Source organism: Mesoplodon mirus, assembly GCF_964341445.2.
Source record: "Mesoplodon mirus genome assembly, chromosome: 13".
NCBI lineage: Eukaryota > Metazoa > Chordata > Mammalia > Artiodactyla > Ziphiidae > Mesoplodon > Mesoplodon mirus.
In genome coordinates, this window is record NC_138989.1 from 40104221 (window position 1) to 40122944 (window position 18724).

The following is an 18724-nucleotide window of genomic DNA, read 5'->3' on the forward strand; positions in this document are numbered from 1 at the left end:
CTGCCATCTTATAACAATATTAAGTCTTTGATCCATGAACACAAGATGCCTTTCCATTTATAAAGATCCTCTTTCAATAATGTTCTTTAGCTTTTAGAATATGTTTCACACTGTTTTTGTTAAATTTATTCCTAAATATTTTATTCTTTTTGATACTATTGTAAATGGAATTTTTTTTTTAAATTTCACTTCCAGATTGTCCATTTCAAGTGTATAGAAATACAACTGACTTATATATATATATTCTCTCTCTTTTTTTTTTTTTTGGCCACGCCATGCAGTATGTGGGATCTTAGTTCTGCGACCAGGGATGAAATCCACGCTCCCTGCAGCAGAAACAAGGAGTCTTAACCACTGGACTGCCGGGTAAGCCCCTATTCTATTTCTTCTTAATTTACCTGGTTTAAGGATTCATTTTCTTTTCCTAAGTCTGAAGATTCATCTCTCATCCATTTTGGAAAATCCCCAGCCGTTATCCTTTTGCTTACTGTCTCTCCCCAGCTCTCTTACCCCCATATGTCACTTTTAATGATTTCCAGAACTTTATATCTCTGTGCTGTTTTCTGAGTAATTCCCTCATATCTTCCAGCTAACCATTTGGTTTTCAGGTTTTAATTTATCAAATAGTTCAAGGATACGGAAAATATGGAGAATATGATTCTCATGTACTTGCCACCCATCTCTACCGATCTACTATTTTACAACATTTGCCTCAACATTAACAAAAACACATTATAGATATAGCTGAAGCTCCCTCACTATCCCTTCCTATGGGCAGCCCCCCTTCCCCAAGGTAATCACAATCCTGAGTTTGATGTTTATTTTTCCCATGCACGTTTGTGTACTTTTATGATATACTGTATCCATAGATATGTAGTACTGTTTAATATAAACATACTACATATGTTCTGTTACTTTCAGTCAGTATTTTTAAGTGTCATTCACGTGACTGACACAATCCTAATTCATCCATTTTAACATAACAGACTATGACTATGCTCCAGTATACTATCTGTTCTCCTCTTAATTAGCATTTAGTGTCTCCAATGTTTTTGTTAAATGGCCTTTATTTTTTAGAGCATTTTAGGTTCACAGTAAAACTGAGCAGAGCGCAGAGGGTTCCCATATAACCACTGCCTCTACACAAGCACAACCTCCCCACTATCAGCAGCACCAGAGTTGTGCATCTGCTACAAATGACGAATCTACATTGACATCATATTCGCCCAAAGTCCACAGTTTATGTTACGGTTGACTCTAGGTACTGCACATTCTTTAGAGTTTTGGCAAACATATAATGACACACATCCACCATTATAGTATCAACTATTAGTTTTACTGCCCTAATAATCCCTGTGCTCCACCTATTCGTCTCTCCCTGTCCCCAACCCCTGGCAACCACTGATCTTTTTACGGTCTCCATAGTTTTGCCTTTTCCAAAGTGTCAGAGAGTTGGAATCGCACAGTATATAGTCTTTTCAGGTTGGCTTATTTCACTTAGTAACATGCATTTAAGGCTTCTCCATGTCTCTCCATGGCTTGATAGCTTGTTTCTTTTCAGTGCTGAATAATATTCTGTTGTCTGGAGGTACCACGGTTTCTCCATTCACCTACTGAAAGACATTATTGGTTGCTTCCAAGTCTGGCAGTTATGCATAAAGCTGCTACAAACATCCACGTGTGGGTTTTCATGTGGATATGTATTTTCAACTCTTTTGGGTGAAAACCAAGGAGCATGATTACTAGAATGTGTGGTAAGAATGTTTTTCAGTATACATATAACTGATTCACTTTGTTATACACCAGAAGCTAACACAACACTGTAAAGCAATTATACTCCAATAAAGATGTTAAAAAAAGAATATTTTTCATTTTCTAATAAGTTGCCAAATTGTCTTCCAAAGTGGCTGTACCATTTTGCATTCCCAGCAGCAATGAATGAGAGTTCCCGTAGCTCCACATCCTCGCTAGCATTTGGGGGTGTCAGGGTTTTGGATTTTGGCCATTCTAATAGGTGTGTAGTGGTATCGTTGTTTTTTTGTTTTTTTGTGGCTGCATTGGGTCTTCATTGCTGCGTGCACACTTTCCCTAGTTGCAGCAAACGGGGGCTACCCTTCGTTGTGGTGCGCAGAGCATGGGCTCTAGGCGTGTGAGCTTCAGTAGTTGCAGCACGTGGCTCAACAGCTGCAGCACACGGACCCTAGAGCACGTGGGTTTCAGCAGTTGTGGCACGCAGGCTCTAGAGCACAGGCTCGGTAATTGTGGCGCATGGGCTTAGTTGCTCCAAGGCATGTGGGATCTTCCTGGACCAGGGATTGAACCCATGTCCCCTGTGTTGGCAGGCGGATTCTTAACCACTGTGCCACCAGTGAAGTCCCTCGTTGTTGTTTTAGTTTAGAATTCCCTAATGACATGATGTTGAACATCTTTTCACATGCTTATCTGCTATTCATGTATCTTCTTTGGTAAGGTGTCTGTTCAGGTCTCTTGTCCACTTTTCAATCAGGTTGTTCACTTCCTTATCGCTGGGTTTTAAGAATTCTTCATATATTTTGGGTAACAGTCCTTTATGAGATTATGTCTTTTGCAAATATTTTCTCCCTGTCTGTGCTTGTCTTCTCATTCTCTTGATGTCTCCAATTTTTCATGATCACAGAAATGCTACAATGAACGTTTTTATATGGTTCTCCCTCCTTACATGCATTAAGAGTTTCTCTAAGGTAGGCACCTCTAAGTGGACTTTCTGCGGTGAGGGTATATTTATCTTCAAGTTTACCAGGTATTGCAAAACTATTTTTCAAATGGGTTTCAAACACTCACACCGAGCTACAGTTTCCAGTGGAGTAGCATATTAGCATTCCTCTGCCTCTACATCCCCACCAATGTTTCGAATTGACCAATTTTTAAATCTGTGCCAATCTGATATGTGAAATGGTAGCTCACTGTTTTAATCTGCATTTCACTGATTGCTACAGATGCTAATTATCTGTATTTATAAATCCTTTCACTTCTAGTTTCTGCTTTTCCTCTCTTGTCTAGAATCCTTTCTTACCTTAAAGTCATAAAGACATTCTATATTTACTTCTAAAAATTTCCAAGATTAGGATTTTTACTTTGTTAATCAAAAATAAAAATTAGATGAATAATTAATTGCTCACTCCATTTATCAACTAGCCCACTCTTTCCCTTAATGATTTATAACACCACACCTGTATCAACTGTCCACATGGATGGTTCTGTTTCTACACAGAATGATCTCTCTTCATCCTGTCAGAGTGTCTTTTATGTCACATCTTTTGGTAGATTTATTCCTAGGTACCCTACTTTTTGTTGCTTTTGTGAATGGGATCTTTTTTCTAGTAAGTTTTTTTGTTACGTTTTTAACTGATCATTATAATTAAATTTATATGTTGCTCTTATAGTCAACAACTTTGATGAATTATTTTATTTTATTTATTGTTTTGGGGCACATTCTTTATTCAGCTGCATCTAATCTTCTTTTAATCCACTTAAATGACTATTCCTTTTTTTTTTTTTAATTTTTGGCTACATTGGGTCATTGTTGCAGCACGTGGGCTTTTCTCCAGTTGTGGCAAGTGGGGGCTACTCTTCGTTGCAGTGTGTGGGCTTCTCATTGCAGTGGCTTCTCTTGTTGCGGAGCACAGGCTCTAGGTACGCAGGCTTCAGTAATTGTGGCACACAGGCTCAGCAGTTGTGGCGCGCAGCTCTAGAGCGCAGGCCTAGTAGTTGTGGTGCACAGGCTGAGTTGCTCCATGGCATGAGGGATCTTCCCAGACCAGGGCTTGAACCTGTGTCCCCTGCATTGGCAGGCGGATTCTTAACCACTGCCTGCCTGTTATATATCTTAACCACTGTGCCACCAGGGAAGCCCTACAGTTCTATTTCTAATCTGTTCATTCTTTTTCCTTAGTGTCCTATTCTTATAGAATTCTTTCATTTCAGTCATTTTCAACAAACATGACATGGTCTTTTTCAGAGTGTTCTATGATTTCTAGTTGCTGGGGTACCCTTCCTCCTATTTGTTATACCTGCTTACTTTCCCTTCTCATGATCTGTTTCTTTTTTTTGTTTTTTTTGTTTTTTTTGTGTGATCTGTTTCTTTAAGGTCAAAAATCTCTCCTCTGCCAACTAGCTCTACCTTCCACCCCATCTCCTCAGTCTTGCAGTAATTCATGAAGTTATGCCTTTCATGTCCACTAGAACCAAAGTTCCAATGGTTTCTAAAATGTATAGAAATAAGCTTGCACATACTAAAAATTTCCATGTGGGAACTTATACTTAGGAAGGCGTTAAAGCAAATACTTTAAGGAGATTGTATAAAAGGTTGTAGCTCAAGTCCCAGGATACAAGCAAAGCAACAACTCACATTTCAAGGCCAATGGAACTAAAAACTGTCATTTTCAGAGTTGACAGGACAACAAAAAGGGACAATTTGATCCACTGTCCTGATACCAAATATAAAAGAGGAATAATTTAAAAGTTTACTTACCATTGGCAAAACTGTCTCCAACATAGTATTGTAATTCTTTTACGTTTGTTTTTGTCTGGTTTGTAACAGGATCAACATAATCTTCCATTGCTGTAACGTTCAGAAACTGACTTTGTCGAGGGCTACATGTCAGCTCACAAAACAGGTTCATTAGGTTATAAAAACAGGATGGACATCTAAAAGGAAAAGTAAACTACTGTATATGATTTCACGGATAATACGGCCAGCAAAAAGAATGTTTAAAATTTATTGTAAAATGGCAAATGGATTAACATGAGGACATATTAAACCCAGCAATTCCAAACCTAAAACCTCATGTTAAAATAGACACCTGTTTAGAAACTGCCCTAATTACTACATTTGTGCTGCCCAGATGTAATTTCAAAAAGAGACAAATGCTCTCTGAATTCTGCACTTTATAATTCAGACATGTTTTCTCTGTCTTGAAGTTAGAAGGACTTAGAAGCATCATGGTGACAATTCTGACTGAGAAGAAAAAAGGGAAAAAATGAGATTTACACATTAGTTTTCATCTTATATCCTACTGAAGGACTCTCTTCCGATCCCCAGATAATCCTAGGCTCTCTCTAAACACAAGAGGATTTCCCCGTGACATGAGAAGATAAAGAGAATAGCAGTGGGATCCCCTGGCTGCATGCATTTCAGAAGCACCCGGGTTTTCATAAGAACCACAACTGTCTGCTGTCTTCCAGGTTCAAAGTTTAAGCTTCTAATGTTGACCAGTTATGTGGCAGAAGACCTCTCTCTCCTCTTTGGTTCACCATTATCTGCAAAAGCTATTGCTTCATCAGACTTGCATTCTGGCAACAAAACCAATCAAGATTGCTCTCTACTCTGAACCCATCCAGACGACCACACGCGGCGACACAGAACAAGGAAGGTGTGGTCCCAGCCTTCAAAGCTTCTGGTCTAGTGAAGGAGCAGACACCCACAATGACTTGCTTTCAGGAGTTCCGTGCTTTACTGTGACAAACAGGAACAACAATTACACCATTCAAACAGAATTCGCTCTTGGGGTGCACAGTTTTCTACTACTTTCCGTAAATTACAAACCTCTTTCTATGTTACTCCATTTAATCTCTACAGTCATCAGTTTGGACAGCTGCATAGTATTCCATATTAGCATCTCACTGTTTGCTATTATAAATAAAGCTTTGCTACCTCTGACAACACGGGGAAAACTTGGTTATCTTTTGATGTTTACACCCATAATACCTCACTTATGCCCATAATACCTCACGTAGAGCAGGTGCTAGATAAATGTATTTTGGCTAACTGACAGCTCCAATCTGGCTACAGCAACATCCACTAGGCTTCCTTCCACAAGATAAGCTGGCCTGATTAGAGTCTCAACTTTCTGATCTATTATATTGTTTGTTGTCCTCAGAGAACAATTTACAGATGGTTTTCCACTCTACATTGCCGACTGAAAATCTGAGAAGAAGCAAGGTTTCCTAGCGGACACCGACTTGTGCCCTGTCACCTGCAGTGACACCTGCATAGAGAAGCACATGTCCTTCCCATCTGCCTTTATCACGGTGCTCAACGTGCTGTTCTAAAGACCACCACCAGTTCGTTCTTCTGCACATTCGAGAACCGCTGGGTAAGTTTAGAGAACATGTATTACGAAGCCCTTTTCACTGCCCGGGTCACACAGAACACACTGGATGGCAAACTAATTTTGACAAAACCAGCCGACTCTGCCAAAACAAGCTTTGAGCAGTTACCAAAGGCCGGCTCTACTGAGGCCTGGGTCACCATAGGAAGAGAGAACCACGCACAAAGCAGGGGAGGGAGGCAATGCAGAGGACTGCTCGGAGGAGGGTCTCAGGTCAGAGAAATGGGCAGAAACCCCTCTCCTCCCCACAGCACGAAAGGGCTCAAGTCTGAAAGGACCCAGACCCCAGTGCAGGTCCCCTTTGGGATGAAGACATCTCAGAGGAAAACCAAGTAGCAACTCTGAATGTAAAGAGAGAACTGAGTCTGATAATTATTACTTTATCAGAAGTTACTGTTTATTTCTGAGAAGTCGTAAGATAGCATTCTTAAAACAAGAACTAACTTTTAAACCCATTTTTCCTGCATGCCTGGCGGTCAACCCACCTGGACAGAAACTGCAGAGGCAGCTGCAGGTTGTCTTTCAGTGTCCGAAGCTGCTGAACATCACAGCAAAGACTGACGTTGCCGAAGAAGAACCCTGGACAGAGTTCCTTTCGGGTGAGAAAGCACGGACATCAGAGGAGCACAGTTAAATAAGGACAAGCATTCCTCAAATATAAGACCATTTTATTCATATCGCCCTTTTTAGGTACACAAGGGTGAGACACCTATATGCAAAGTGCTTGCAGAATTCTTTTAAAAGGTTATCAGATTTACTGTTTATAACTAGGGATTCACAAAAGTAGAGGCAGTAGAAGCATTTTAATTTTTTTTTTCTAATTGGGAAGCTCACTTTCCTCCCTTGACCATCATTTTACCTCTTTTTAGGTTATTTGGTTAAGTTTAACCAGAATGCTATTTACTCTTTCCCTCAGTCACTCCAGGGAATGTCGAATGCCTTTAATAATTCTGATGAAAGGAGTAAGTCCAGGTGACCCGCTATCGTGTCAACTGCAGCCTCTAAGACCCGTCTTTCCACCTGGATTTTTCCAGTTCTTTTCTAATATCCCTGTGTATCAGGGATGGGGAAAGAGACAACAGGAAACAGATTCCTGGTAGCAGCCAAAGTTCATAGGCTCTTGGTGGAAACCGGAGGAATCACTAGAGTGAACAAAGGACAAGGGAGTCACAGCCACTTAGCAGCCTCGTCCACTCAAGTCCTGAAATCTAGGAACAAAAAGAGGTAACTTTGAGTGTATTTTGAAGAAGCTGCTAAAGCAACATCTGAGGTACCAAGATCAGTTCCTAAGTAGTAACCTGATAATGGGAAACTTTATGAGCAAGGTATAGTCAGCCCCCAAAAATTACACCTCTGGAGTTATGTTATCTTCTTTGTGCTACAAATAAGAGTTTAGGATAGGAAAAGCCCATTCATTTCATCTCTATCCCCACCCCACAGTAATATTTAAGGTATAATTGCAGAGGATCTCTGATTAGCATTTTGTGTTCCCAACGCCCAAGACAACTAACTCACCTGCACCAGGTCATAGCCATCCTCTGGCAACGGCTTTGGTAGCCCAGAATATCTGCAATTGTACCTCTTATCTCCAGATGCAATTCCACACTCTCCATACCAAACACAGGACTGTGAAAATACCTACAAAAGTCAAGCCAAAACTCGCTTCATTAGGGCCTCAGGGATAACACAAAGTTCAACAGCAAAGGGCACCCACTCAAGCCCCATTCACAGAAGCTTCCAAGGTTACCTGCAAAGCCAAGTAACAGCAAGAGGCACTGGTTAGTTTAACATTTTGACAAATATTAATTAAAATAGACCAAAATGGACTTGTCAAGTCAGTCAGCGAAGGAGGTAATAGAAATTCCTCGTTTACATGATTTCTACTTCCTGCTAGATTATTTATTAAAAAGAGGAAGCTACAGTTCCACATAAGAGTCACTAACAATCAGTGTAGAAGAAAGCAAGATAGTATGTGAGTCTGTGATTACTAAGGCTCTATTTTTGCACATCTGTAGGAGGAACTGTGTCAGGTCTAAATAATGAAAGATCATTTGCGTATCTGTTAAGGTTAATTAATATCAGCACACCATGAGTAATGTGAAGAAAAGACCGTAAGGAGGAGAAGAATGAATACCTTGTCCTTGAGATTTAAGTAAAAGGCAAGAAATGTGCTCACTTTAAGGAAAATCCCCTCAGAATCTTAAAAATATAAAACCTCTTGTGTAAAGATTTCTCAAGAGCCACTCCTATTCCCCACGTGAGAGTCACACAGCAGTGGGGTTGGGGGGAGGAGGGCACCACGTGACTCATCCCATCAGCAAGGCCACTGAGCTCCACCAAGCTGGCCAGGGTCACGGCCAGCGTGACCTTGCAATCAGCTATCGTGTAGGGAAACAGGGACTGTCGAGAAGCAACCATGGATCCCAAGATACCTGGTGGAAAAGCCATTAAAGAAATATCGGCATAGAAGCAAGAGAGTGAATTCTCTCTAGGGGCAGTGGCACGTGGGCCGCACACCGCAAGGAGTTAAGCTGGGCTGTGTTGGTCGCCAGCATCAAGACACAAATCCTACAACAGGCCCTGAAAACATGAAAGGAAAAACAGGCAGGAGGTTGAGGGGTGTTGAGGGGAAATCTAAAGGCCCAAATGACTTGTCTCTGAATTCATTCTTCAGATATTTTAAAACAGAAATTATGACTTACCCCATCTTGTTTCATTAAAAGTCATATGTTTAGGCCACAAGGAAGGGAAATTATACAAATGAGGAAGCAACAAGCATTTAACAACGTCATATCCCAAACCTTTGGCAAGAAGTTGCAAAATTCCACCATTTCTATATAAAAAGACTCATAATTATGTCCATAAACCTAGCGAATCTAGAGAAAGTACTGCTCTTTCCAAAACTCTGGGTTTCCCACTAAAAGGTCATTATCCATCTACTGAAGTTTGAAAAGGCAAATAAGCTAAGAAGGGGTGACAACTGCTGATACTGACCCATAATTTACACACAAGGGACCCGTCCCTTGGACTCCCCCTCACAGAATTCTCAACAGACCAACAGGGCAAGCAGGTCCCGGCCAGGGGGCACTCTGGCACGTCACCCACAGGTGTGGCAGGAATCCAGTCATAAAACTGCAACTCTGGCATGACTAACAGGACGGGCATCTGGAGTCTAAGTTCCCCTTCCTCGGCACTTAGCACTCTACGGGAAAATAAAGATGACCCAATACTGTTTGGTCCCTATTTACAAGATCGTCCTTTATAATCTACACCATTTGTTTCAAAGCAAAGTTGTTTCCACCCACCAAGTAGAAGAGATGGGGCGGGGGGGGCGGGTAGGGAGGAAGGGCTGAGGGTTGAGCTTGAGGGGCGGGAGATCAGGAGTCCTGGGTTCCTCAATAAATGCTGACCCCGGCTGCACCTGGAGCAGGTAACCTGGCTGAGCAGAGCAGGCGTCTCCCACCTGTGAACTGCACTCATAACCCCGCTTATGTCACAGTTCTGGTGTGAACACTGAATGCGGGAATAAAGGAGCAAGTGCTTAGGAAACTAGAAAGCACTACCACTCAAACATAAGGAATTATTCTTAATGCCTTCCAACTGTTTGGGACCTCACCAAAGAGGATCCAAAGACCTGAAGAAAATAAACTGCTCGTGGTTTCTTTGGGGCCAGGAAAAAACTGGGCTTGAGTCACTGCTCTTAGGTTTGCTTTCCCAAGTCACCTACCTAAAGAAGCATGAACCAGCGGGGCCCAAAGGTACTCACAGGCCACTCGCTGTGTGCCAGGCACTGTTTTAACTGTTCTTACATATTAACCCAATGAATCCTTACAACAAATGCATGAGGGAAGGTTTTTTCTTTTTTTGGCCACACCACGCGGCGTGCGTGATCCTAGTTCCCCGACCAGGGATGGAACCCGCACCCCCTGCAGTAGAAGCACAGAGTCTTAACCACTGGACCGCCAGGGAAGTCCTGGGAGGTGCTATTATGCCCAATTTACAGATGAGCAAACAGAGGCAGAGAGGCTAAATAACTTGTCCAAAAGCAGCAGAGCCAGGATTCAAACCAGAACATTCTAGTTCCAGAAACAGACTCTCAATATATAATTAAGGTCCTCCCTCAAGGGGGTCCATCACCCATCCCTTGTGCAGGCCTGTGCGCCTGTGCACTCACTCACACGGCTGCACGGGTTGGGAGGCCTCTTCCCCACCTCAAGTCTCTCTCCCAGCCTCCCCTCGGCTCACCTACAGCTGAAACCCGAGCATCTCCTTCAACCGCAGGGCCCGGCTGGTGCTGAGCCCCCCTGGGGACCTCCACCACCTGGCTTCCTCCTCATCCACATGTTCAACCTCATCTGTGTTGGTCCCTTCACCTGCTCCTGCCCACGAAGGCTGCTCCATTTCACCCTCCCACTCAGTCAGACCACCCACAACTCCTCTCCAGCTGCACCTCCAACCACCTGCTGCACAGCCCAGGTGCTCAAAAGGAAACCAGTCTTTCCTCCATCGCCAGGCCCTCTTCATCAGGGGCTCAGGCCCAGGTACCTTTCCCACCAACCTCCCGGGAAGCCTCGCCGGTGCAGCCTCCCTCACCCCTTCCCCCCCGACCCCTTCCCTGCGAGCCCACAGCCATCCTCTGTCCACCTCATCACCTCCCACCACGTGGTCTGCTCCCATGGGGGTACACCACGCCCACGGCACCCAGGCACTGGATAAGGGTGCCCCTGTCACCTCAATCCCGCAGCAGATCTGTGAGGCTGGCACTAAAATAACACCACTTCACATATGAGGAAACTGAGGTAAAGTGACCCATCTGAGGCCACATGTGAGAACGGCAGAGCCAGACCCGACCCAAGGCCTGGCTGGTTTAGAAGCTGGAGCTCTTACTCCTTATGCTGCACGAGGGCCACTCCTCAGCGGACCACTGACTAGGCCGAGCTCATCTATGCAGCCCGTCAAGAACCTAGCCGACATCCGAACAACTGGGGCTTCCAGGCTCCAAAGCGCCAGGGCCCAGCGGTCAGACTTTATCAACGAAGACAACGGCTCACCTCAAGATCCCTGGAAGATTTCCTGGAACGTCAGGGCGGCACAAGCCGACACCAAGACCAAGGGCACGCCGAGCAATCAAGGGCTCAGGTACAGGCCACATACTTCCTTTCTCAGGGAAGCAAGGTGTCTGGGTGAAAGCTGCCTTCACTCTGATACAAGAACAGCTGGTGCTGACTTCACACCAATGATACTCACCTGGGGAAGGCCATCTCCTGCCCGATACTGAAATAAACCCACCAAGGCTGGCGGTCTGCCAGAGCCCAAAGGGCACCAGACTGCATGTGAGCTCAGCTCCAGAGATGGACGGTGGCGGTAGTTGCACAACATGTGATGTACCTAATGTCCTTGAACTGTACTTTAACTTAAAACGGTCGATTTTATGTGTATTTTATCACAAAACATGGGCTCGGATGCCCTTCACCATGGAAGAGAAAAGCCCAGTGGCAAGGACTGCAGACAGCACGTTCTTGGTTATACTGAGACTAAACAGAGAAGGGTGACCGTCAGTTGAAACACCATGGGTCTGAGTGTCATGCGACACAGCCAGAGCCTCTAATAACAGGTGTTGCCAAAGCTCCACCTGGGGTCGTGGGGGACAAGTCCAAAGGATGATAATTCTTCACAGTTCATCTCATGGGCACCGACCAGTCTTACAGAGCTATTCATGACCACAAGAACTGTCTTATTTAAGCATTTAAACATTTGACCGATTCCTAAAATGTTAAATGAGTGTAGATTCTATTTTCCTTAATTACAGAGTACCCACCCATCACAAATATTCAAACATTACAGGTGTATATGAGATAACACCGGAAGCTCCCCCTCACCTCTCCACTGCCACCCCATTCCTCAGACTTAACCAATGCTAACTTATTAGATCTAGGTCTTCTGGGCTTTCAATTCCCTCCCACAGGCAAACCTGTAGACATATATCCACGCAAACACACACAAATGCAGTAACTTTTACATAATCTCTACTACCCTCCGTGACTGGCTGTTGACTCTACCTGAACTGCCTGTAACTGTATTTATCGGGGTTCCCAAGGCCGGACTCCAGCCCTTGTCTGCTGTCCCTCGTTTTCTCCACACATTTCAGTCCCCCCCCCATCTTGGAACGGCCTCCCTTTTTACAAGCCTCACCCAAGACTCACTGCCTCCACTAAATTTAACTCTGACTCCTATCACCTGGATCTGGTCACGGTGCTCCCCCGTCGGGTGAGCTGTCCTGGGGCAGAGGCAGGTTGGCCCCAGGCAGCACGTGGCTGGTGCTCACGGGCATCCATCCTCACTGAGTCAGCAGGTGTCCTGCACCCAGAGCTCAGGCGAACCATTTCTTTGTGACTTACATTCCACAAGCTCCCCTGGGGATCCACCAGGACGCGGTGGATAAACGTTTCCTTAGAGGGCCAAATATTAAATATGATAGGTTTGTGGGCCCTAAGGTCTCTGCGCTACATACTCAACCTTGTCTGCTGTAGCTCAAAAGTAACCACAGACAATGGGTAAAAGATGGGCGTGGGTGTGTCCCAAGAAAACTATCCACAACTACAGGCTCTAGCCAGGTCATAATTTGCTGGCTCCTGCTCTAAGATCAAGGAGAATTTATGAGCATCACAAAGTTGTGCATGAAGGCAGAGGTTGCAAGAGTATTTTCTTGTGTTTGTCTCGAATGCCCTGTAAGACCACAGAATCCTAAAGGGCAGAGCCCAGGTGTTATACTTCCTTTGAAATTTTCTATAGTATTGCATCCAGTGTTCACTGATTCAGAAACTATCAAACCGTACAAGATGAGTTAAAGGAGCTTGACTGGATTATGTAGGAAGTTGCTTTGGCTTTAACCGAGAATTTAGTAGTTACAAGCCTAGGCCATCTCTGCTTTATTTCACAACATGCTCTAGAGTTTAATTATTGGATATATGACTGCACAGGGAAGCATCTTTCAATAATAATAGGAATAGTTCAGGAAAGTTAAAAAAAAACATGCCCCTTCTGCTACGTCAGCAACTCTAGCAGCTGCTAAACAGACTGTACTTGGGAGCTCCCTGAAAGCGCATCTTATCACAGGGAGAAGCTCTGAACATCAGCAACAGAATTCTATACTCCAGGGTGAATATTAACTCATGTTCAAATGCTTAATGAACATCAACCGAGGGCCAGGCACAAAGTTGAGTGATTTCTCCCTCACTGCCTCGTTTATTTCTCGGACATCCCATGGAGTAGTATCACAGAATTTTACAGGTAAGGAAACTGGAGCTCAGAGAGGATTCTCTGAGGTCACATGGCTCATAAGTGACAAAACCAGTAATGAGAAACAAGATTCTGAACGCCAAGTTAAGCATTCTCCCTCCTATTCACCCCCATGCCCACCCCACCAGCTGCTGCACTGTTCAAACTTCAGCTCAGTTTGTACACGGACGTATCCTTAGATTGTGACAATGTGCTAGGGATGGGCTGTCCCCTCCACTATCATCCTACACAGGTGTCCCTCTTTCCACACAGCCTTGTTCACCTACAGGACCAATGACTACCATTTACATACAACTCTAGGCAGCCGTCAAGTCCTGACTCACTTTCTCAGGACCACTGACTGTCCTCAGCCCCAGGCCTGTACCTGGCCATCCCATGCAGATGCAGTGCAGGGCCTGGGCCCCTCACCTCTGCTGCTGTCCTGGATGAGTAAAGCTCACGATGGAACCTGGAGACACACCCAGCTGCAGCTCTGGCGAGGGGTGGAGCTGAGGGGCTGGCCTGGCCAGTCAGGATAACCCAGGAGGCGGTGGCCCAGAGAATCCTGTCCAGAGATTAAGCTGCCTGCTGTGTCCTTCGGGGTCAGGTACGCAGAACAAACAAATATGACAGGACATTTGGGGTGGAGGCTGGTCTGCTCTGACTTTTAATGACGGAATTCTCTGGAACTCTGTTTTATAGCCAACCTGGGGTAAACATATACACACAACAAAGGATAATTTGTGTGAGCACCAGGCGCGCCTTTAGATGGGTATTTTAGATATATTTTTCGAGTTAGATGGGCTCAGGCAATCTTCACTTTACAGATAACCCCTCCAGCTTGCCGTTTAACTGACTTGCCCAAGGTCACACTATTAGTTAGTCTTAGACATTTCTGAGCTCCCACACTCACAAGTTTGAAAAATAATCCAAAAGCCACAAGGCTAAATCAAAACCATGAAAGTGGGTGGGGGTGTATACTGTCCGCAGGTTTTTTCCTAAGGAATGTTCACACAACGTGACAATTAAACCAAGGGTCAGGCCAGTAGGCTAAATCCACACCTGATCTATCACAGGCTTTTGGAGAAGCCACACTGGAGCCAGGAACATGCCTTGAATGTTACTGGCCAAGTAGAACATCTGCTAAACACCCATTCAACAGAGCTTGCTAAATATGAATAACCTGGCGGCAATATTCTGAATTTGAATAGAGCCCGGAAGTCAGAAGACAGTGGCTCAAGCCCCAGTCTGCCATTTACCAACTATGACCTTGAGACAAACTTCAGCCTTAATATCCACATCTGTAAAACAGGAAAAACAGCATCACACCTATCTTAAGGAGTCTTGGGAGGTTAAAACAAGACCAGAGGTGTCATCGCAATGGAGTACTATGCAAAAATTAGGCAATTCCTTTTTCCTTAGTCTCTTGTAATCCAGGATGCCATTTAAAAATATTGAGATAATTTACATACCATAAATTCACCGTTGAAGTGTACAGCTTAATGGTTTTTAGTAACAACTGGGTAACTTTCCCCCCTATTTTCTCCAGTTTTCCTTTCATCCGCCTGATAAGCATTAATTCACCCTCCAACACTCAGCTCGAAAATGGACTCCCCAGCACATTCTGTCCCTTTATTAGAGCACACTTTTCTTTGCACTGTAATTTTTTTTATGTATCCACTCGTCCTCCCATCAACTATGAACAAGACAGGGATAGTGACTACTAACTTTTACATAGCACTTTACAGTTTATAGACAGACCACTTTCTGGCTAGGTGATTCTTTCGATCTACTATTGTATCCTACACTGCACTCACTTCACATTTATGAAATTACTGAATGACGGTAATTTGAGTTCCTCCGTGGCCCAATTCTAAAGATTCCCTCTCAAATCCCCCAAGAGCACACTTGCATCAGAGAGAGCAGGGGTTTTTTGGGTTGGTTTGTGTGTGTGTGTGTGTGTGTGTGTGTGTGTGTGTGTGTTTTAAAGTTTTCTTGCCAAAGCAAATATTCTAAAGACTGAAAATAACAAGCATGTTGCAAGCAAAGGAAAGCCTGTCGGGCCACCGTTGATCTTCGCAAACACCCAGACAACAAATGCAAATCCAATTCTGATCTCTACTAGCCTCTGAATGCCCCACCGATCTTATCCCCTCACCCAAATCCATGAAGGCCCAATGATTTGTTGATTCAGGCCACGCTGGAGATGGTAAAATATAGTTCTTGCCCTCAAGGAGCCTGCAGCGTGGTAGTTCAATTCAAACAATATTTCTCTGTCTTTCCACAAGCACCCTGAGAAGCAGGCGAAGTTGTTAACCCCCTTTTACAGAGGAGGAGACTGCCTTTGCCCAAGATCACTCCTGGTAAGAGGAAGAGTCAAGACCCACACCAGGTCTTTTAACTCCAAGTCTTGTGCCAGGCCGTAAACGCCGCTCCTGCTGCAGCAGTTTAAACAAAGATTGAGAACTTCAGAGGGAAGGCATTCTAGTTGGGGGAACAGAATGACAATGTCACAGATGAAGATACTTTTGAACTGGGCCTTGGAAGATGGGCAGGGTTTTGACAGCAAGTAGTTTATTTGGCTGGAGAGCTGGTGCCCTTCACAGATCTGTGGGTGGAAGAGCAGACGAGGCACCTGAGCTCAGGTTAGAGACGGCCCACTCCAGGCTTCCGCACAGGTAATATGTCATCTGTAAAACACCCCTGAAAAGCATCCCTTTTAGGAGGAGTGGAGGGAGGGGAAGGGTTACCCAGGAAAGAGGATTCTTTGTTCTGGGTAATATGACAAACACTGAAGGAATACAAAGACCTATTCAGCAAGGCGTTTTCTTTCTGCCCACTTGCTAATAATAAAAAGCCTCATTTTCCCTTGATTACTTATGTTAGTAAAATAACTGATCACAGCATCAATCAAGGAATGAAAGAGACTGGGGAAGATTACCCACATTCGCTCCAATTTCAGAAAGTTATTCTTCAATGCTCTCAGGCTGAAAGATTAACCCGTTCCCGATCTCCTCAGGAAAAGCAGTTTTAATGGCTTAATTCCTACCCAGGCCTCATTATGGTGCAAGTCCCTCAGGAAAAAGCTTATAAATATTACAGTCAGGAGAGATGTGTACTACTACTCAAAACTGCACACATTATTTGGATGAGCACAAGGTTTAAAAACCACGCAGTCTTAGTAATGTGATTTCATCATCTGTAAAACTTAAAAGTTAAGGAAAGCAAAAATCCCCCACCCCCCAAAGGTATTTCAGACTTTATGAAGGACAGTTAGTCTGCAATTCCGTGACAGAACTTTACTGGTGCTCAGACTGAACCCAGACGAGCTGCTTATCACTGGTGAGAATTCTAAAAGTGGGAACCGCCCGCCCCCCCATCACATTGCAGGTGTGAAGAAATGCAGGTACTGAAAGCCTCTGCAGACATGAGGGAGCTAATCTTAAAAATATCAACACGAGGGTCTCCAGTTCATATTTGCAAACCTTCTCAAGGCTTCCAGGCGTTTTGCAAGAAACTTGTGACCAACCCCTGACCTATCCCAAAAGTCCTAGGAGGAGAGGCACTCATTTACCATCAGCCCTGGCTGCTACCTTGAGGTAAAAGGATTTCAGAGATAAATTAAAGCTACTTAACCACGTGAAGTCTGCCTGTTAGAGCCTAACCTAAAACTCTCGGGAAATTGAATAGTTGTATTTTCAAAGCAAATAACTGCTGCTATTTCTTGAGTTTTTACTACAGTGATGCGGTCTCTCCAAACATCATTATGCATGGAGGGACCTCAATGATCGTACGAGGTATTGCTTATCTTCAGAAAAAGTGAGGCTTGAAAGAGTAATGAGCCCAAAGCCACAGGGCGAGCAGGCGGTCTACCGGTTGACCCCATTCCAAAGCACCTCCCCGAAACCTGCTTTCCTCTGCCTCCCCTCCCCACCAGGTGTGTGCTCTTCCACAAGCCCACACCCCTGGCGATGCCCACACGCACATACAGGAGGCCCTTCCCGGGTCAGCCACACCTACCCCCCTGCTGAGAACTATGCAGACGTCTCAGGAGAGCTTTTTCTGGTGCAGGAAACCCCTTGATCTGCCTTCCCCTGGGACTCACTGCCCCCTCATCACTGACACATCTATGAGTGGGCACGAGAACCTGGGATTCCCATCCGGATCTGGTTTAAACGGCACTAAATCCTTAGACATCCCTCCGAACACCCACAGTTTTAAAGGACAAAACTGAAGACACACAAATAGCAGCGAGGCGCTCATGCCCAGGGCTTCTACCAAACCAGGGGAGAGCCGACCCAGGGAGTTCCAGGCCCCATCCTCTCCACGGCTGGTATTGCGAAATCCAATTAACACGTGAACCTGTCAGCCTCAGCTTCTAGAGATGTAAAGGGAGTCAGTAAGAGGTAACTTGCACTCTTTAGAAGACCAAGCTGCCTTCTGTAAAGTACTTAGGGCTGTTCCAATCTGGGGCCTGACGGATTGCTAACTTTATCTCCCCTCCCTCCTTCACCTTTAGGGGAAGAGGAGAAGAAATAAAGTGGTCAGATCTTCTAAACACATTTACAAAGAATTCGCGTGCATCTGGCAGAAGTACGGGGGGAAAGGCAGGTTAAATAATACGAACCCTATTTCCTCTCTGCCCATGTTCTTCCTCCTCTCTTCACCCCACACCCTAAATCCAGAAACGAGGTGACCACAGGTGAAAGGAGCTCCAAACAGGTCAAACAAGCAGCCCCCAGTTGCCACCTTCTTCCAGACCACAGGGAAAACTGCGTGGCCGGAGAAAGGCACCGGAGAGCTGGGGGGGACCTCCAGGGGCTCCATCGCTAGACCAACTTCCCCGGGACCCGCTGGACCCGCATTTGGTCCTCTCTGGGGCCGGGGACGCCTGAGCCGCTGGACAGCCCGCCGCCCTCCCCGCCTCGCGGCCTCACTACGTCCCCCACAGCCTGCCCGGGTCGCCGGCGGCCGCTCACCTGCGCCGGGCAGAGCAGCAGCAGGAGGAGACCGAGGGCCGGGCCGCACGCACTCATGCTGCCGTGGCGCCGGGCTGCAGACGTCGGTGAGAGTCGGCTGGCAGGCTCCGCTCAGCGTCCGGGTCTGTCTGGGTCCGGCGCCGGCGGAGGGAGTGAACAAGCGCCAGCTGCGGCTGATTGCGCGCGCAGGTCAGGAAGGACGAAGGCGTCGTCGGCTCCTCCCACTTTTGGGTGGGGCCGTTGCCAGCACTGCCTGGACCCGCCCTAGACCTGTCCTGGGGCGGGGCCGGCCCGGGGTGGGGAGCGGGACAGGGGCGG

General features: G+C 45.4%; 1 protein-coding gene across 1 annotated transcript in view; it reads right to left on the reverse strand.

Moving 5' to 3' along the window:
- Positions 1-18572, reverse strand: part of NPC1 (NPC intracellular cholesterol transporter 1) — a 49210-nt gene extending 30638 nt beyond the window's left edge. The window contains exons 1-4 of the mRNA XM_082640434.1: positions 18407-18572; positions 7665-7787; positions 6635-6741; positions 4511-4686 (exon numbers count right to left, since the gene is read on the reverse strand). Coding sequence (XP_082496560.1) covers positions 4511-4686; positions 6635-6741; positions 7665-7787; positions 18407-18463 — 463 coding nt within the window. The 5' untranslated portion in view covers positions 18464-18572. The remainder of the gene's footprint in view (positions 1-4510; positions 4687-6634; positions 6742-7664; positions 7788-18406) is intronic.
- Positions 18573-18724: the final 152 nt, after the last annotated feature.